At 45.8% G+C, this 21,068-nt stretch overlaps 1 protein-coding gene across 6 annotated transcripts in view; it reads right to left on the minus strand.

The window, feature by feature from the left end:
- The window catches only part of SLC6A12 (solute carrier family 6 member 12), a 38,595-nt gene continuing 17,527 nt past the window's right edge, over positions 1-21,068 (minus strand). For all 6 annotated transcript variants that reach the window (XM_038155621.1, XM_038155623.1, XM_038155624.1 and 3 more), the window contains 9 exons: positions 19,044-19,178; positions 17,453-17,556; positions 15,870-15,994; positions 15,533-15,645; positions 14,682-14,819; positions 13,276-13,378; positions 6,997-7,097; positions 5,778-5,948; positions 1-3,162 (listed from right to left, as the gene is read on the minus strand). In XM_038155621.1, coding sequence (XP_038011549.1) covers positions 3,016-3,162; positions 5,778-5,948; positions 6,997-7,097; positions 13,276-13,378; positions 14,682-14,819; positions 15,533-15,645; positions 15,870-15,994; positions 17,453-17,556; positions 19,044-19,178 — 1,137 coding nt within the window. In that variant the 3' untranslated portion in view covers positions 1-3,015. The remainder of the gene's footprint in view (positions 3,163-5,777; positions 5,949-6,996; positions 7,098-13,275; positions 13,379-14,681; positions 14,820-15,532; positions 15,646-15,869; positions 15,995-17,452; positions 17,557-19,043; positions 19,179-21,068) is intronic.

The raw sequence follows: 21,068 nt of genomic DNA on the forward strand, positions 1-21,068 counted from the left end.
TTTTTTAACAAACTCTGTTCATGTCCTTTCCTTCTGGAGACAGGGGTGAAAATGGCTTTTTTATGAAGAAAAAAAAACCACAAAAAAACCCCCAAAAAACACAACCAGAACAACAAACAAACTGGAAACCCTGAAGTGGTAGTTAGGTGTTTATAGGTGTATGTCCTTTCTTCTGTATGCAGTGTTTTAATTCCAGCTGGGAGGAGTAGCACAGTATGAAAACCTCGTACCTTCTCTTGGACTTCAGCTCCAAATGCATCGTGTCTTGGCATGTTATCAACAATTACAGGGCGAAAAAAAAATCTCTCCCTCCTCTCCATACCGATCCTTCAGTAGTGTATTCCTGGTGGTGTGCAGGACAGGAGCAGTTTCCCATCAGACTCAGAGTTCTCCAGAGGTGCCCAGTTCCAGGGGTTGATGGAGACCTGCCAGATCTGTCACATGCATGCAGCAATGCCTAAGACATTTGTAGAAATCTAACAAACCACTACTCAGTCTCTAATTGTGCCGGGAGCTGGCACAGCAAAAGACAGACACTGATGGCATTCCCCCCAGTTCCCCCAGCTGGGTGTGTGTGGGTGTTTCAGTTTTTAAAGGAAAGGGAATTAAATGACACTGGGTCACTGAGCTTTGACTTAAAATTCCTGGACTTGACTTTGTCAATTCCATCCAAAGAAACTGGATTAATGTCCTGATCCTGGGAATTTTATGATTGCTTTAAATGGGCACACCAATACCTCCTCTAGCTTCATTAAAATAAGTTGCCTCCTGGCAGAGGTGGGATGTTATTGTCAGATTACACATAAGCAAGAGGAATAAGTTCATGCAGTCAATAACACAGCACCACATCTGTGTTCCAAACTGAAGAGTTACTTGTTTCTATCTAGGATTTTTGCAGTGTTACTCAACTGCCTCAGAAAAAGAAGTGGACAGATCTCCAGGACTTCTCTGACAGCACGACACTACCTCATATCTTAAAGGCATGGCAGCAGGAGGAAAGGGGCTAAATGTCCTACCAAGGATTGTACAGGAATCAAGACTGGGGGAAGCTGCTTCCCCCACCAAATTATGAGCAACATTGGTGGGAGGGAGAGGAAAAAATCACCAAACTTCTTACCATGAGGCCTGACTTCAAGCCTCTGGGTGTTAAGCTCTTCCCACAGCTATTTGCAGCATGACATTCAGCTCTTTGAAAAATAAAATACAATAAATGGTGTCTTATGTGGTGCTGCAGTCCTTTGCAGGGAATGTGAATGAGGTTTGCCAGCCTTCTCCATCTTCCACAGTAAAACATCTTAAATGATAATGTGCCAGAGAGGTACAAATTCTGATACTTGACTTCCAGTGTTCATTTCACCAGCAGTTTGTAGCTTTTAGTTTTTAAAGGAAAGGAAATTAAATGGGGAAAAGATTGCCCTATGCTAATTCTCCAGTTAAACTCAGAGGAAACTGCAGCAGATAAGGTTCCCATAGCAATTGGAATAGGTACCAAGCTGCACAGATGAGGCCTGATTTCTGTGCTCACTTTTGGTGCCGGTCGTTTATCTCCATACAGCACAGGGAAAAGCAATTACTTGGAACAAGGAACAGGGGAAAGGAGCCTGTAGCATCTGTGATTCATTTTGATGGTCATTCTCTGGCATGGTTGGATTCACCAATATTGCAGCACAGCCATGCACCAGTGACCTTTGACCACAGCAAAGCTTCAGGTGCGTCCTGCCACTGGCTTTTCTGGTGGGTTTAACTGTGAATTTTTGATGGGCATTAAAACAGGATTTGGCAGGGATCTTTACAGCCCCAGCCTCCACAGGACAGAGTCACCTGGCACTGCACCAAACCCGGCAGCAGAGCACATTTCCTCCCACCCATTGCCTCACATTTTTGACTACCCTGGCAACAACCAACCTTTAATTCGACACAATCTGCTTCCAGTGAACCCATGCTACCTATTAATTTTGCTTTATCTTGCCTGAGCTGATGATTATTGCACCCGATTATGTCTTCCTTATCCCCTGAACCGTCATCCACAGCAAAGCCAAGGAAGTGCAATCATTTTCCCACCCCTTTCCCAAAGCTAGCCTGGAGCAAAGAATCAGGCCCATCAACTCCTTCTATAATTCCTCTACAAAATGCCCCAGCAGTGCAGTTAAATTTGTGGGCGTGTAGTCCTCAGGGTCTCATTTTCCCAGCTGTGCTGCAGCTCTTTTTCTTTTTCTTACCAACTGCTTTGGGACTTTTCCTGCGCTCCATGAATTTTCTGAAAGAATTGTCAAATGTTCATCAGTTTCACTCTTGGATGCGTTTTCACTGGGCCGTGTAGTTTTGACCAAGAGCAAGTCCCCTTAGATAGTCATTCCTCACTCCCTTTTCTAGACTGAGACTGCCTTGAGATCCATCATCAACAACTACGATTGCATCGAGCACCCTGTCACTCCTTTCCCTTCCAGCGACAGCTGAAGCTGTAACTAGTGACAGTGCAGCCTCCTTTTGTCATTGGCTGTGATATGTTCCTGGCTCTCTCTCCCTTCTACAGAGGTGACCTAGTAATGCACTTTCCTTTGTCATCCTCCAGCTTCTTATGCACTTCTGAACCAACTTACTTATTTCCCATGCTAGCACCCCATCATTTACTGGGTTTCCTAACTTTGCTCCTTCACACCTTGAATCTCTGCTCTCTCTCCCCACCCTAACCACTGTGGTTTCTTTCCTCCTCCCAACACAAATGCACTTTTTTTTTCCCATTTTTGTTACAATGTTTTTCTCTTCTCAACCAGTGTCAATAATGAAGGGCACTTCTGACAAAAGCGTTCTGCAATCTCCACAGCTGCTGGCAGAAGAGTTGTCCCCAGGGTGTAAAAGAAATGCTGTTGCCAGTGGGTGCAACCAGCTGGCTGGAAGGAAACAAATTGTCCTAGATGCTTCCATCACAGACATGAAGGAGAGAAGGGAAAAGAAACCACTTTGGGAAGGAGAGAGCAAATCAGTCTGGGTTATGGAGGAAACATCCCAGGTGCCCTAGAAGTGGGTTTCTCTCTCTGTGATGCTGAGCAGCTCCTGGGCTGGAGGAGACCATCCCTCACGCCTCAGATCAGACGGCCTCGCCACGTGCTTCTTCTTTGGTTGTGGTAGATCCTCCGCTGGGGAAATCAGCTGCATCAGTCGCTGCAGAGAGGAAGTTGCTGTTAATTAAGCTGATGAGCAAATTGACAGCCAATAGTGATCCACAAGCAATGCTGGGGGCAAAGGCACCTAGACAGCACACATGCCAGCTCCCTCTTCCTCTCCTGCCAAACGGCTGTGAAACAGAGGAGGAGAGCAGGTTTGCTTCAGCTGCTCTCAGTGACAATTGTTCTGTCTCTGTGCTCAAATCTGGGCTGTGAACTGATGATCTGATGTACAGCTCTTCTCACAGAACTGCTACTGTGAGGGAGGATGCCAGCAATTAGCACCACAGACATTTTCTGTGGCAATGGAAAAAAATACCATAAAACCTTTATTTTTCCTCTACCAAGTAGCTTTCCATTGATTTTCGTGGGAGCTGTGAAGACCTTCAAATGGGCTGATGATCAGATGCTGGGCATGTCCTGCTATGATCCAAAACAGGATGGTAGGCAATACCTACCCCAGTGGCATTTTCCAGGTAAAGCAGTCTCTCTGCAGACTGGTTTCTGCCCCAAACCATCCTCAGCTCCCCTCTTCCAGTCAGCCAGACTGTGATGGTGAAGGCAGGGGTTGTGAGGCAGCTGCCTGTCCTGTGCAATGTAGGGTGCTACAGGCTGTTCCACACATATCTATGCAGTGTTGGGACAACTTAAAGGAGTTTATTCTTAAAAAACAAAAATGTCTTTGAGCTCTCCAGCATAAAGTGCTGGCTCACAGGGACTCTGCAGTAAATTTCTGGTCTTTTTCATCCCATTTTTTAAAATCTCTCTGGTGCCACATGACTTCTTGAGCTCCTAGTTTCCTTTCCCTCTCCATCCTGCAGCTGATGTCCTGCAGCTACCTGCCAGCTCCATGGGACAGCCTATCATTTCCCAGCTGAAACCTGACTTTCACTGTTACTAATTTTTTCCATCACAAGCTCAGGACAGTGCACGCTCACTCCCATGAAGAGTGCATGACAAGAAAAGTAGGCAATTCGTCCATGACTCGTTGGATTAATTTTAGTGCTCCCACTCCTTGTGAAGTGCCTGCCAGAATCACAGATTTTGTTAATTTATTCAAAACTATTTGCCCCATGATTTACAAAATTCACCTTGATCTGCAGCTGCTCTGTGGGTACTTCATTGTGAGTTTTTAGTATTTGGAGCTTGAGTTGTCTTAATCAGGGACATTAGGAAACAACGTTTTTGTTTCTTGGTCAGTCAAGGGTAACAAGAGGTATCAGTTTGTAGCAGTGACTGATCATAATTACCAATTACAAACTTGCTTTCAGTGGATGGTTTGCAATATTCAACAACTGTTCCTGGAAATTTGTGTCAGGAAATTAATTGTCTGCAATTCTGGGGTGTGACTGGAAGAGGAGAACAGGTATATTTTGAGAAATTTTGTTTGAAAAACAGGTGCATCTACCCTAGAAGGTATTTCATGGCTGGCTTTGATTCTGCCATCAACCCAGGTTTAGCAGCCAATTCCTTCCCCTACACCTAAACCACATCCTTGGAAATTTCTTCATGGTAATGTAGCTGAGGAGTCCCTGGAAATTTCAATTAATATCATGTAAACAAGGACAAACAGAAAGCCCCTCAATCTGAATTGGGCCAATCCTCAGGTGCGCTCTACAATGAGCATTAACACTATTCCCAGCAGCATTTCAGTCCAAGGGCTTGAAGCACTTTACCCCTGGTGAGAGATATTGCTCGTTTAACAGGCAGGACATGTGGGCATTTGCTTCTCTGGCAGCTCCAAGCCCTCATTTAGACATCAAAAGCTTCTGAGCTGTGGGGAGTCAGACATGTCAGCCACAGATTCACCTTCCCTGAGACAATGGAACAAATAAAGACTTTCTGTACCCAGCTCATCCCTGGATGTGTTGGCAATGCAAGGTCCTCATCTCCACGAGCCCACAATGTGGCTGTCACACCTACACCACAGCCACAAGGGATGCTCCTGTTCACCTGCTCCCTCTGCCCACCCCACCCTCCAACCAGCTGCAGTGGGGATGGGGAAGGACCTGTAGAGAAATTGTGTAGAAATTTATATGTACTGTACGTCACTCAGATCTTTCTTCATGGGTCAGGTGAGATGTCATCTCCATGATTCCATCTCCCTAGATAGAGTTCTTCCTAGGACAAGGACAAAGATGTCTACAATGAAAGCTCAGGCTCAGGCATGGCACAGAGTAGGCCTTTACAGCTCTGTGAGCAGGTCCTCTTTAATAACTATGGGTAATTTCTTTTAAAAAAGAACATGGTCCTGACCCAGGACTACAAGGGACAAGAAGTAAAGGCAAAACAGATCTTGGTTTTGCACTTGGTTTGCATTGGTATCTACTGCATATATGCTACATATATGTCTATATATTGCATGATCATCGAGCATGATGGTGCAACACCACATGGAGGACTGGACATTTGATGATCAGCCTGGGAGCTGTGCTGAGACCCTCCAAGCTCTCCAAATTGCCAACAAGAGCTACAGAACATTCTGGGGAAGAGTGACTCTCGCCAGCCCTTGCCTTCTCAGAGGAGAAATGTGCCTGTACCTCCTCCCTGGGGCCAATCCTGAACCATCTGGGAGAACAACAGCAACACGCTCAGTGTCCACAATCCCAGTACCTGTTTCAGGGGTCCTTTGGTTTTCAGGAGGATGAAGATGGCATAGAGAGGAATACAGACCATGGAGGAGAGTGCCATCAGCCAGCCTAGCATGTAGCCCCACGGTGGGTACTCGTAGGAATTGTTGTATTTCAAGGGTGCGTACTTGATCAGGGAAAACAGGAAGACGCCCTGGGGAGCAGAAAACACAAACATAAGGAAAGCCAAGGGGCAGCCTGGCCACCCTGCAAGGACTGGCTGCTCTGCAAGGGTGGCAATGGGTGTTCTGTGTTGCATGAGCCAGCAGGGACCTTGCTGGCTGCAGTGAGCAGAGCCCGGTGCGTGCTGGCTGCACAGAGTTCTCAGAGCCAGGGCCAGGCATCTCGGCAGTCTAAAGCCTTCAGGCTTCTGAAGAGTCATAAGCAAAGTTGGCAGCAGCTTTGAGGGTCCAGCAACATTGAGACAGCAATTTATTCATATCAAAGACAAGAATTGTTGTTCTGCCTGGCACAAAACACTCTGGAGGAGCCACACAGGCACAGATTTAGCCCTCCTGGGGCTCTCTAGCTGCAAAGCTCTCTGACAATTTGGGCTGGTTTGAAAATTTCACAGGTCTTCAAGTCCTGCTGAAGCCTGGGGACAAAGGACTAGGAATCTGTTGTAACTACAGATCTGTGTCCCCACTGAGGTCAAAGAAAACAACTCTCAACATCAGATACAAAACAAGAATTCGGCTGAGAAAGCATGTAAAAGTCAGTGGAGCAAGACTGGACAGAAATTCAAAACAGGCAAGAACTTGCCTGAATTTTGGTGCATTTGATTTAACCACAGTCATGGAAGTTTTGGAAGAGATTTAATAACACAGAAAGCAAATGGCTGTAGAAAGATACTTCTGAACCATGGGCAGTTCCAGGAACACAGACTGAAGCAAGTATTTCAGAACAGGGTAATTTTCACTGGTCTTCTATTCATAGGTAATTTGACCAAACCTCTCCAGGCTTTGAGGACACATTTCCTTTTGCCTTCACAATAAACAATTGCATTTTCAGGGTCAATTCATTTTCCGGGCAAAACATAAAGCTTTACAAAGGAAATAAATAGCTACCTCAGCTACAGACAGGCTTCTGCTTCTCCATACAGTTTGAAAAATTTACAGCAGCACCTTGGAGATAAATCAGCCTTTTCCACTGAGAATTTGGGGGCCCAGAGAGATATGTCATGATGTCATAATTGCACTTACCAAGCACAGACCCGGGGTGAACACCAGCCAGCATATCTTGATCAAGGGCCACGGCCGGTAACCAATCATGTCCTCAATGTTGTCATAGAAACGGTTGGCACCTTGGCCACCAACCAGCACAGAGACAAAATCATAAGTCAGATGGGTTTTGTTTTCTTCAACCACTGTTCACATCAGATCCCAAACTTTCTTTATCTTTGGTGTTTACTTCTGGTGAAAACATGGCTATCTTAATAACAGAGCAGCAGGGGGTGGGGATTTCTGGCATTGAAAAGGCCCATCTGTGGCTAAATAGAGATGGAGGGGTTTAATTTCACTCGTAAGTGTCAGAAAGATTGACACTGAAGAAAAGCATAGTCCCCCAGACAGTAGCAGCTGTAAGTGAGAGGATGCAGCCATGCATTGGTGAGGACTGCACGGGGAAAAGAGCTGCCTGGTTTACAGAGCAGCAAGGGGAAGCTCTTGCAGGTTAAGCACATGGGATTGTGTGAGTGCAGTGCTAAAAGCAACAAAGAGAGTGGGGAACACCTAACTAAACCTTCTCTTTGTAAATAAACATGCTGGTATACGAGGAAAGTCATGTCAAGGATCGCCACTTAGTTGGGCAGGACCCCTGTCATTTCAAGAGCTTGTCTTTCACAGAATATTTTGTTATTGACATAAACTCAGAAAACCTGGCAATTAAAACTCTTCTGAAAACCAAACCTTCCATCTGCAAGTGCTACTGCACTGTCCAGTGGAAGCTGTCTGGTGGGGTCTCATCTTCTCCTTCTCTTCTCATTAGTTTCAATTACTGGATTGTTTTGTTCACAGTGTGTGGGACCCACCTAAATCTCATGGTGCCCTGGAATGGGATATACTTCAGAAAAACACCTAAAAGTCCTGCCACACGCCAGACTCTAACCACTGACTCTTCCCAACCCAAAGTACAAAGAGCAAACTTATGCAATGGCATAGAGGAGACTACAAAATGCAGATGGATTTCAGCAAACCTTGCAATAAACTCTGGGATGTCTTCCAGTATCAGGAGCCTAATGTTGGCCAGAAAGAGAGGTAAAGTGAAAAAAAAAAATCAAAAAGTCATTTATAAGGTGCCCTAGCACCTTTCTAACCAAAACTGACCAGAAATACCAGACTGCCTCAGGCAAAATAAGACAACAAGAGTAGACAAAAAAAACCCAAAAAACCAAAACCTAGTTTGTCCAGAAAAAGGGTTACCAGTTTAGCACCTATGGGATGAAATAATACTGTATTTGCTTTATTAAAGCTCTGTCTTGGTGCTTAAAGGATTCTGCTTTTGGGGATGTTCATCCATCTGTGAACTCATGGTCAGGCCACAGTTCCCAGTTGCAAATGGGATATGAATTTGCTTCTTTGTATCTCAACACCAGAGTGCTGGACTAGGTAAAATATGGGCCTAGAGAGCTGGCCACACTTCTGAGTGCTTGGGGTTTGGTGAGTTTTATTTTGGTCTGTGGTTTTTATGAATCAGAATTAAATTCTCATATTATGTTTCCCTTAAATATAGTAGTTCTACAAAAGCACATTATGAATGCTCTTTTTTTTTCTGTAATTCTTTGCATTATGTTCTATATCCCATGACTAATTCTTGCAGGAAATCTCTTTTAAACCCAGCTTTTTGAAGTATTTGGGGGACAGGGGGAGGATAATAGTGTTTTGAACACCTCTTGGTGTTGAGTTGGCAAGTTAACAAGTAGCCTCAAGCAAAGACAACAAGCTGTGGTATATCAAGGGACATGCATATATATTGTGTGGGAGCCCAGCCTATACCAGAGAGCTTCCAAGCTGTAACTATCATGAGGATTCAGATAGCATTGCTGAAAATATATAAGGGATGAAAGGAGTTGGTACATAAAACTAATTTTGCCAAAAAGCCAAAATCTTCCACAGGGTGAAAAAAAAGAAAAGAGAGCTATAGATCATGTGAACTGCAGTTTAGAGTATGAGCACAGCACAGTATCTTCCACAGAAACACACTGTCATGTCAGATAAATTAATTCACAATACAGCTTCATGGCAGATAAAGTTTCTGTGCCAATTTGGATCTAGGATCCAGTCAAAGAGACATATCAATTAAAGAAATACAAAAATGCCCAGCAAAAAGAAGAGCACACACATCCATCCATTCTCCAACAACAAAAGAAGCCCACAACTTATGTTGTTAATGACAATGTGCCTCCACCTGTCCTTGTCCCTTTTCTCTGTAGAACAACCACCAGGTCCTAAATTTCCATGGCCACTGGGGCAGTCAGTGGGTGATGTTATGATACACAATGGGGACTGACATGAACATCCTCAGAGTATGTGAACAGGAGGTTTTACATATTCTACATTTCACAGCCAGATGAAAAAGTAATCAAGCTTAAGAAGTCATCAGTTCAACTACTCAACACTGACTTTTTGAGCAAATTAGAAGCTGGAGGACACATACTGGAGCAATGTGCCCTTCCTTCCCAGCACATTAGAAGGATTAGATAAAGCTCCTGCAGAGAAAACCATAAAAACATGCCCAAAGAGATTTTTGTTGGAGTGAACAAAGATGTTTGCTTTTACTTCCAATATTCCAAGACAAGGAAGAATGAGATGCAGTCACTGGATGGTTAACCATAAATGCTGGTGCCACTTCCCTTGTGCTGATCAATCCCATATACCTTCAAAGTGGTTGTGTGCTCCTCTGACAAATCATTTAGCCATGTAAATTCACAGGAATAAATTTCACACAAACCTAACTAGAGATTTGCTTACATCCTTATCTCTTTTCCTTACAGAGCTCTTCTCATTTTATGCAGCTTATAAAAACAGCAAATGAGATCCAAATTAAAAGGGACAAAGATTTAATTTTACTTTTACCATATTCAAAAACAGTGAGTTTCATAGTTCTGCTAGTTTGGAATCTATTTTAAAAAATCTCTCCCTGTCTTTTCTCCCAAGTTACATTTATTTGCATTCATCTGTATCAAATTCCACCCACAACATTGCAATAGGTGATGACCCTATGTGGCTCCACGCCACAGTACCAAGCTTGTATCTGCTCCCTCTCTGTCTCAAACCTGCACCAAGCCTGTGAAAGAGCCAGCAGTGGAGGTGTGGTGGCACCACAGCTGCACATCCTCTGGGTACCAGGCACACAGAGCAGGCCCTTTATGGCCCATAAAGAAGCACATAAGGTTGCTCATGGCCAGTGCATCTGTGAGCATTCAGCACACAGAGACAGAGCGAGCCCAGCTGGCAGGATCCAGGCAGGAGGAGGCTGCCACGCCATGCTGGTAGTCACACTGCATGTGAGCAACAGAACCAGAGAAAGATTTATCACTGCACAACACGGGTTTACCCCAGGGCCACCCACAGGTACCCTCTGGCATCAGTTGGCTTTAGCTGTGTAGAGTCCTAATGATTTCAGCCCTGGCTTTCCTGCAGTGATGGAGGCCCTTGCTTTCTCCTGGAGCAACTAATCATAATGTGCATGCTGTGAGTGCCTGGAAAATATCCTGCAGCACATTTCAGTGGCACCATATTGTGAATCTCAGTATTCAAAGCCCATGCCTGCTTATAGAAGGGCTGCCTGTCCCAAAGTGGAAGGAGAGCAGAGAAGAGACAGGGGGACACCAGAATCCCTCCAGCACTCTCCTCTAGGGAACATGATCCACAAATCCAATGCTGTGTGAATCTTCCACAGGCTGGGAGCAGTATGGAAGAAATCCTCAGGTCTCTGGGAGAGCAGCTGCCTGGCAGCAGGGGAAAGCTGCCAAGTGGTGGGTGGTTGGCGTATGTGCGGGGAGAGGGGAAACTCAGAACACATATTTGTGTTAGCAGAAATGTTGTAATTCTTCACAGTGTAAGCAAGAGGCTCAGCTCTGCCAATTGCAAGGCTGGGGAAAAAACCTCTTTAATCAGCACTAGTCACTTTGTTCCCCCACTGTAATGTCTCACCTTGGCCCTCTGACCACATTTTGGACCAGAATCATCCCAATGGATGCAAAACAGAACATCAAGAGGGTAAAATCATACTTTATGGACTGGAACAAATGAAGCCATTGTGGTGAGGAAAAGGGCCATTTCTCTGTCCCCAGCTACTCCATCTCCCTTTGAGGCTGCTGGGGCAGCATCGCCTCTCCTGTTACTCATTGCCTGCCATTGCTCCTCTCCATGGATCATCAGAAAAGACATGTGGCCTGTCTGACTGTAAAAATGGCATTAAACATCAAAGCATAATTCAGTTTAATGAATTAACCTAGAATGGTGATCCCCATCCTGTCACAGATGGATAGGGATCTCCATGTCCCTTTAATTCCCAAAAGGATTGGGCAGAAGATGACTCAAAATTAAAATCTGGCCAGGGTGTGTTACTGAAAGCTGTCAAGTGAGCTTCCCTTGAAGGATGTCTTTCTAAAATAAATCTATCTTACACATGTGTTTCTCTTGCATTCTCTGGAGCCCAAGAGCAAGCATCTGGACTGGTTATGCTTTCGGTAAGAGAGGAGTTTATCCAAAATAGCAATCGGCTCCTGCTATACATAAAGCATTTGGAGAAACTAGTAAGCCCTTCATCAGCAACTGCACTACAGCCAATGCTACCTCTGTAAAACCATAAGCACCAAAAGGAGCACACACGGATTGACTGCACATAAGGCAAAGGTGGCACCGAATGGAATTGGCAGCTAGTAGAATCAGAACAAGGAAAAGAGACTGACTCCTCACACCTGAAAAAACCATGGAACTCCTTACTGCAGTATTTTGTGGATGACAAATGGTTAGCCAAGTCAACTGGAAAAAAATAACAGAAGAGAAATAAACAGATTTCACTTCTGGCACTGGAAATTCCTGGGCAACAAGCTGAGTATTGCATCTGGTTCTAGGAACCCCAGAAGAAGAAAGACATGTAGCTGTGGGTCCAGAGAAGGACCATGAAAACTAAGAAAGGACTGAAGCACCTGTCCTGTGAAGACAGACTGAGAAAGTTTGGGCTGCCCAGCCTGGAAAAAAGAAAGCTTCAGAAAGACCTTGTTGCAGCCTTTTAATATATAAAGGGGACTTGTAGTGACATGACAAGGGCTAGCAGTTGTAAATTGAAAGGAGAGAGGTTTAGAGTGGATACAAGGCAGAAATTTTTGACTCTGAAGATCCTGAGACAGGGGAGGCCAGAGAGGCTGTGAATACACTACCATTGCAAATGTCCAAGGCCAGGTTGGTCAGGGTTGAGCAACCTGGTCAAGTGGAAAGTGGCCAAGAGGGTGGACTAGATGACCTTTAAAGATTTCTTCCAAACCAATTGATTCTATGGTTCTTTTATAAGTTGTGAAAACCTGGAAGAACATTCACAGAAAGTACCACTCCTAATTTTTCTTCTTGTATTCTGTCATGACCATCCACTCCTGACCACTGAGACACAACATGATGCTATGTTTGCAATCTTTCCCTGAGGTTAGGATGGCAATGCTGCTTGAAGTAGCTGGAACCAGCAGATCTGACTGTGGGATGTTGAGGTCTGGTCTAAGCTGTCATCTACTACAGCTGTGCACAATCCTTATAGGTATGAGGCTCATGTAGTTCTGTGAAGCAAAGAGAGGGAGCAGCTGCTCTGCATCACACACAAGACACTTTGCCCAAAAACCATCAGCCTTGACACAATCTTCAGGGAGAAGAACCAAGCCTTTGTGGTCAGGAAGAGATCTCCCATAGGGTATCAGAAGAGACTTTTCTTACTGCACAGACTAACATGCAGTTGCTTTCCTCCTGATACTACATGAAGCTCAGTTTTATCCTGCTTCTGAGTAGTTTAGTTACAGACTTCACTGAGAGCCAAAGCAGTCCCTCCTATTTATTTTCTGAGTGCCATCACAGTCTGGGTAAATAGGATGCAGGAATCATTACAGAAGTAACACATAGAGAGTTTGCATCCCAGAATTTTGTGTTAAATTAACTGGCAGGACTAAACTAAATGCACAATGGTAAGCAGACAGGGACAGACACCAAAGAACGGCAGTCACTCCTCTATAGCTGATTTTCTAATTCAAAGGGCAGATGTGAAAAACAGCAAGGTAGTTCAATATGAGGCACCTACAGAGAAAGAACAAACATTCCTAGACTAAATGTGGAGCAATTAAGAAATGTTGCAAGGAAACACAGTGAAAACTAGACAAGAAAGAACATAATTACAGCACTTCTTTGCCTCCTGAGGATCTTTTCTAGCAACTCTCACTTCTCAACCCCAAATTCTTGCCTTGATAAAGAAAAAGGCAGGTTTTGTCCTCCACTTACCATACACCCATCCTATGCAGATGACTTCAAAAATAGCCAGGAAGAGCAGACATGTGCCGCTGGCAGCATAGTAGTCAAAGAGCTGGAAGATGTACATGCCACCCTGTTGAAGAGTTAGAGAAAACAGAGCCGTTGCAAGACTGTTCCATGTCAGGGGAAAATGAGTGGGGCAAGCAAAAGAATAGCACAGAAACACTGAACCTAGAGCAGGTGTGAGAAGAGCCTTCTCTTGGGGCTGCCCTCACTCTGTTCCAAAAACACAGTCAAGCCTGGTGGCAGGAGAGTTTTTATGCCCATTTTATGATACTGCTGGGCTAGGCTGGTTTCAATGCGCATAAGAGCAGGAACTGGTTTGTTTGGTTGTTTTAAAACAGTTACGGAGTTCCCAGAATAATTTTTGAAATACCATGTAGCAGTGCAGAACTTTGCGCCAAAAAAATTGTGATCTTGAGCAAGGACATTCAAGACACCTTGTTTCACCTTCATCCAACCTTACATACTGCACAAGTTCCAACCTCTGCAATGGCAGAGGCATGTGGCTTTCCTACTGCTTCTGACTTCGAGCTGAGCCCTGCAGAGTTGCCATCAGCTACCTGTACAGGCCTGTGGATGATTTTCATGTGATTTCTTCAAGACAAAGCCTCTCCACATCAAGCACATTCTTTCAAACAGTGCTGAAGGGCTCTAGACACAGTGTCACTCAAATTGACAGGTAGGTGTTGCCTTCAGCAGGTCCTTAGCCAGGACACTGCTGGAGGATCATTCATCTATGCCTCAGGAGTTTACCAAGAATTAGCTGTCACTTCAGAGCTCATGGAGGCAGCACAGGAGTGCTAAGACCCTCACCCAAGCTTGTGGTACACACAGTGCACAGCACCATGCAGGAAGAGGTGCAGCTGTTAGCTGCAGAGCAGTGCAAACACCGTGTGCATGGCATCACACCAGCACAGCTCTGCTCCTGCTGGTCCCGGGATCACAGGCTTCCCACGGGCTCCAGCAGGGTTATGGCACAGCCATTACCCCCAGGCTCCTCTCCTGCTGCTCTGCTTTGTGTGGAAAGCAGCCAGCAAATGATCACTGCCCTCAGAAGAGCTTGTTTTCAAACAGCTCGGCTTGTTTTAGCTCCCGGGTCTGGTATTTGCACAAAGCCTGTGTCAGGCAGCCTCTCTGGGCTGCGGGTCCAGGATCTCTGGAAGGCTCAGTGATACAGTGAGTGCACCAGTGTCACACAGGGTCAAAGCAGCACTGGCTGTGAGAGACACCAGCTAATGGATTAGAAATGAGAGACAATTAACAGCACTGAAGACAAGCTTACTGTCTCTGCCCAGACCTCCAGAACCATGTAGCAGGGGGTTTGGTGCTCAGCTGTACAACCCTTGCTCCTTGCTCCTGTACTCCTTGCTCACCTCAGTGACCAGCAACAAGCCCAGCAAGTAGCCTATGACTGCAATGGCCAGGATCAGCAGCTCCCGACGCCCCTTCTTCCGAAACACTCCTGGGAACATGTCAATAATAGCTGTCACCATGCTTTCCACACAGACAAACTGCAGAAGAAAACAGGTCAGAGAATTCAGCATCTCTCCTTCCATAAGCACGCACTTCCCCTTGCTATCCTTTTTGTCCTCCCACCTGCATCCTTATTTTTTCATTTTTTTCTTTTAATCTGCCTTGCTTCCACCAAAGGCCAGCAAAAAGAGAGGAAAAAGGCCTGATTATCCAGGAACAAGGGCTGAGGTATAACAGATCACAGCCTGAGCAAAACACCTGCCTGGTGGACATGCAGGACACCCTCTGCTCCCCTCATGCCAGCAGCAGAGTTTCACACTGCACTCTGCAGGGTTTGTTCCTGGTATAACAGGGATATGGGATGTAAGACATGGGCTCACCAGTGAGAAGAGGACACAGGGATTGCTCTGGTGGGATGCAGCTGGGAGAAAACAGCCCAGTTCCCTGTCCCAGACTGCCCTGCTCTGTGCTCTGCCTCGCTCTGCAGGGTACACAGTTTTGAAGGGCTGTAGCTGGGGCACCCTCACATTCACACAGGGAGAAGATGCCAGCAGAGATGCCAGCCCACATAAACCCTGGCCCACCATTGGCCCTGGCTCTGAGCTCCCACAGTGTGAAAGTGCTGCATGCAATGTAGAGAACCTATTTAAGGGACCAGCAAAGCACACACCCACCTTATCCTTTCCAACGACCATGGGGAATGCTCAGGGTGGGGACAGGCATGTTAGATGAGGAGGGAGGTTTGTTGTACCTGGCTGTCCAGTCCCAAGAAGATCAGCATGAGGAAGAAGAGGCAGGACCAGAGCTGAGACACAGGCATCATTGTTACTGCTGTCGGATATGCTATGAAAGCCAGGCCAGGACCTGCCAACAGACCACAGGATGAGCATGTGTGCTCCTATTACCACAGCTCCTTAACCACCCACGGCTGAAAGCTGTTTTGGGGAGCACTGGTCCTGCAGACCTCTCTGCAGACACCCATAGTTACAGAGGATGTAGAGAACATCCTGGGTTTCACCTTGGAAGAGTGCCCTCCCCTTCAGGCTGTTTGTTTTCCCTTGGCTCTGAAGTCTCCCAGAAAAACTTACCTGATTCGGCCACTTCTGAAATAGGCACGCCCTGCTCTCGAGCCATGAAGCCCAGCACAGAGAAAATGGCAAAGCCAGCAACAAAGCTGGTGGCACTGTTCAGGGAGCAGAGCATGATGCAGTCCCTGCAGGAAAGAGACCAGAGAGAAATGGGGTTTTTTTGCTGCAGAATGGATCCACGTAGGATCATGTCTGTGCTCAGCTTCCCTAGCTGGACAGCACTACCAAGAAACAGCAACGTTGGCTTGAACCCCTCAGAAGTAAGACGCTCAGAGCAGAGCCAAGAGTCCAAGAGTTACAGGATTACACATGGCACAGTGGGGGAATGGGGCACAACCACACAGCACATAATAAAAAAAATGACAAGAGTCCAGAGAATAGGAAAAACAACAGAGAAAATGAGGATAACAGGAAATTAGAAGAGGAAAGAGGTTGCGAAAGGAAACACAGTCAAGAAAGAGCAGTATCTGAAAGCACGAAGACATACAGGTTCAGCAGGTCTAGTAAAACGAGGGTAATAGGACAATAAAAATCCTCACTGACAAGGGCAGTGTCTACACTGTCTTTATTAGCTATGCTCAGACGGAGGCTGGGATGTGCTATGCTACTTGTCCTGAAACTTCTGTGCTCTTGGTCCTTGTGAAAACTGGGCACCACTCTGAGCTGGTGGGGCTGGAAACCCCACACCCCTGGATCCTGCCTAGGCAGCTGCCAGAGCTGACCCACAGCATCAGCTGCTATGGGGCAGGCACTGTGGACACATTTGGGACACCCAGAGGTAAGCTGCCAGCACAAGGCACCTTAGGAACTAGAGGGAGGTGTCAGCACACCACTTCATTGGTGACTGAAATATTTTGGGAGAGCCAGGAGAAAGTATTAACTGCCCAACCAAAAGCCATGGCAGCACCTATTGGAGAACAGAAGAGATGATTGTTGTCTCCCAAGCACAGTTCCATTTTACAATCTGTGCTGGAGCAATATGTGAAAGCACAGCAAAGTCTCTGCTTCTCAGGGCTCTGTAGAGGGTGTCAAAAATGGTCCTTATGGCTCAACTGTGTCAGGCCATGGATAAAATAGATCTGTAATCCAAGGGCAAGGAGAAGGCCAGACAGACTTGATTAATCTCCTTGATAGGATCAAAAGGCCACTGGCAGTACATTACTCTGATGCTAATAAAGCACTGGAGACAGGAGGCCCCCATCATCTTTGTACCACTTCCCCTGCCTAGGAAGTGATGGCAGAGCTGGCCATGTCACTCCTGCCCACTCACTCTGTCAAAATAGAGTGTGCTGTCTACACAGTGGCTGGAGACACTCTCTGTTTTCATTCCTCCCCCTCCTCCAGTCTCTCATTTCCACACTGACTCGTGCAGGAGAGCACTATTAAAACCATTTTCTGGGCTCCTCTCTTCCCTCAGCCATTTTCCATCCCTGAGTCTTCTGCAGCTTCTGCACTCTGAGCGGGTTGTTAGTCACAGCAGCACAACCCGAGGTCTCCCCCAGGGACAGAACCTGCCTCTGATGCAGCTCTGTGCTATCTGAGAAAACTTCCAGAAAGAAATGAGGAGTACAGGCTCTTCCTACCTGTAACAGTTGTTGGTGTATTTGTTGTAGCTGCCCAGAGCTGTCAGGCACCCCTCGCAGATGGCATAGGAGAAGAGGATTTGAGTGCCTGCATCCATCCAGACCTGGAACAGAGAAGGTCAGTGGTCTCCAGACGTGGCAACAAAATAAACAAATGGCTGTGCCCTGTCAACAATAACTCCTCCAGTCATGGAGAACAAACCCTGTGAGACAGAAAGGGGATCTACAGTGAATGGAAAATCTGGGATACCTATCTGGAAAAACTGAGCTATAGAACTGGAAACCCTTTAGGAAAAAGCTCTAGAGGAGACCATATTTCACATTTAAGGTGACACCATTTCTCCACCCCACACCTTTGCATTCAAAGTAGAGATGGCATCCCTGATAGCATGGCTCCTTCTGAAGCTCTCACCACAGATGTCTGTGGTCCCTACATGGCCCTGATGATTAATCTCCTGGCAGAGCCACTGGTGAGTCACCCCAAATGGCAATGTGATCAACAAACTGTGTACTCCCTTCCCTGTTCCCAGATCTAGTTTTCCACCTCTCTGAGGCCACAGTGCACAGTGAAGGGCAGAAAATTGTGGAGATAAGAGATTGCAGGCCAGTGGGGTGTCACACACCCAGGTTCCCCTTTGCTCTGGCATTCCATGGGAAAATCTGAGTGGTGTTTCTCAGCACTGATCCAGCCCTCTCCTCCATGGAGAGCTGAACTATGGGCTGAGCTGCAACTCTGCTCTCACACAGTCCCAGGGAAAGCCCTGAGCTGGGGGTTTTAGGCAGGCAGGTAAACAGCCCACCTTTCTGATGGTCTCCAGGCTCCCCAGTCATTCTCTTTTTCCTCTAAGCGGCCCCCAGCTGCAAACATCCAGGCAGCTGGAATTTGGTAGCCTTCAAAGAATCCCATCCCAGGCACTGCTGCCTAAGTTCACCCTGATTTCTCAATTTCTCACAGATAGGCATGTACACAGGAGCCCTTTAGGCATGGACACACATCCCACATGAACTAAAGCTCTACCTTCTGCCTCAACTCAGTAGCAGGATCTCACTGAGGGTTTCCATGAGCTCCAGTGACTGTTGGTAGTGATTGACCCTTTGGCCAGCCCTTGCCCTAGGCAGGTGGGACCAGCTCCCAGGACAAGTGAAGGGAACCCAGCTGGTCACAGCCCATGTTACATGCATGCCTTCAGTCTCTTCTGCAAGCACAGGGACCCCTCATGTCCAGGGACGGTCCTGATGGAGCTAAAGTGCTAACCAGGCCAGAAAAAAAAATTAAAAGTGATAGATTATATAACCCCTCCCTTAATTATCTGCATTCAACAGCCAGGAAAACTCTCTGTTACATGCTAAATATTTTATATACTCTTCTGGTCTTGCTGAGCCCATGAGTAGAAATGACCTAATATGCCCACATGCTGCAGACCATGAGCAAAAAGGATGTGCTGTGTAAGGGAACTAGACCCCTCTCAGAAGTTTTAAGGATCCTGGTTGCCTGACCTCCTTTCATAGATGACAGCTAGATGCTCAGCTGTAAAGGCCAGGGCACTGAGAACGTTCTTGTGGCCAGCATTTGCCTGACACCACCCCTCACCTGTGGGTCTGCCAGCCTGGAGATGTCTGGCTTCAGGTAGAAAATGATCCCCTCAGCAGCCCCTGGCAGCATGACCCCTCGAACCAGCAGGATGAGGAGCATCACATATGGGAAGGTGGCAGTGAAGTAAACGACCTGCAGGGGCAGGGAAACAAGAGGAGAGAGGGTCAGCAAGGAGGGGGGCAGGCATCACTTCACCTCATCTCATCTGCAGGCCCCCACCCCAGCAAACCTCCCTGACTCTGCTGCTGGCTGTAGCTGCTGTTGCTAACATAGAAGAGGGGTGGGAAAGAAAGTAATCAAGGTTACATCTCACTGGTGATTTAGTTAATCTGCATTTTGTTCTTCATCCAAGACTCTGCCACTAGTTGCTCTGCTTTGTTTTCTCTTTCCAGTCAGTGTAATTTCCCTGCTGTGCAGATGTTCCCTTCATCTTTTGAGAGCTGCAGAAGAAACCCAGATCTCTTCCCATCACTGAGTTTTAATGAGTTATTAAAATGGTCCTATGCACAGCAAGAGCTTTCCAAATTAAATACCAACTTTTTGCTGTCCAATTTGAGACACCTGTGAGGCATCTCATTTCCAGAAGGGCTCATGCGTCACTCTCATCCCTTCAACGCCTTTGAGCTCACAGGTAAAAAATGGGGGCAACTCAAAGCCTTTAAAGAAAATGTAGACCACTACTTTTGTAATGCCTATTTTTACTTCTTTTTTTGTGTGTGTGATATAAATAAATATTACAGTAGAATCAATCATCTCTAAACCATTTCATCTCTAAACCATTTCTCTAATATAACATATTCTTTTTTTCTAGTTACAAACTATTTGTGAGCAAGTTGCAATGTCCTAACATTTATTAATTACTAAAATTCATAGTAGTGTCAAGGCTTGTTTACTCCATGGATTCATAGTGATGGGCCTGAAATTACATTTTGTTGTGCTTAGTGATAATTGGTCAAATAAGTCACAGTACATGGTACTTTTGCTGTTCCCTGATTGAATGAGAATGACACTCCTTTGGGCAAAAGTATTAAAATCTACCTTCAGAAATCAGTTTTAAGAAACATTTATGCATAAGGAAGAGAAACATAGAGGGGGGGGAAAGGCTTTTAGAAGAAAATGAGTCTTTATGGAGTTAATTTGAAATTATTGTCCCGAGGTCACTATGGTTTCTTTAAATTTGGATTCTTTAAATCACAGAAGCAGAAACATAAGGATCTGGCAGGGTTATGTGATTAGAACAGCCTTTCAGGGAAACACAACCTCCTGTTTAATCTGGAGCTGTTGTACAAAGTTATGCACCTACTCAGAATTCTTGGGTCTTTCCTAATCCTTGTCTTAGTATATTGTCAGCAAAGAAAAAGAGGGAAGCAGTTGAATTTTTTGACAGTGCCCCTGAAATACTCAAAATTACAGCCTGCAGTGAAGACAACCAGCCTATTTGACCTGTAGTATACTTGGGAACAGAAAACCCCTCTCTTATTGTTGCATCATGTCCATAACATCAGGCTGGTAAATAGCCAGTAGCCCTGTACCCTAAAAATTGTGATGGAAAAATCTTCTGTAGTCTCAGGAAGACCATTCCATTTACTATATGTAGTCATTGTTTTCTCTCAGTTTCTGGTCTGGTTTTGCCAAACCAAGTCAGCTAAAGCAGCCTGATAGAAATACTTTAGCTTTCTCCTTGTGCAGGTAAGTTATGCACACTGGGGAAGCAGTGTGCATAAGGAGGACCATGCGAAGGAAAAACCCAGTGGAGAAGGCTGAGAGCAAAAGAGAACCTTGGGTGACTTCATTATTCTTCTTCCATGCAGATCACACAGCCTCTCAGACCCAATTTCTTGTGAAGATGGCACTGTGATATTCAAATTAGGGGGGATGAGAGTTTCAAGGTTTAAAATGCCATAATTTATCATCTATCCCCTCTTCCCCATAAAGGTGAAGTCTGGATCTCCTTTTTTCAGAAATAGTGGACAACAAGGCTGCACCAGCAAGAACCAGTCATCAGCAAAACCTGGGGAAAAT

This window comes from Motacilla alba, chromosome 1A (assembly GCF_015832195.1).
Source record: "Motacilla alba alba isolate MOTALB_02 chromosome 1A, Motacilla_alba_V1.0_pri, whole genome shotgun sequence".
NCBI lineage: Eukaryota > Metazoa > Chordata > Aves > Passeriformes > Motacillidae > Motacilla > Motacilla alba.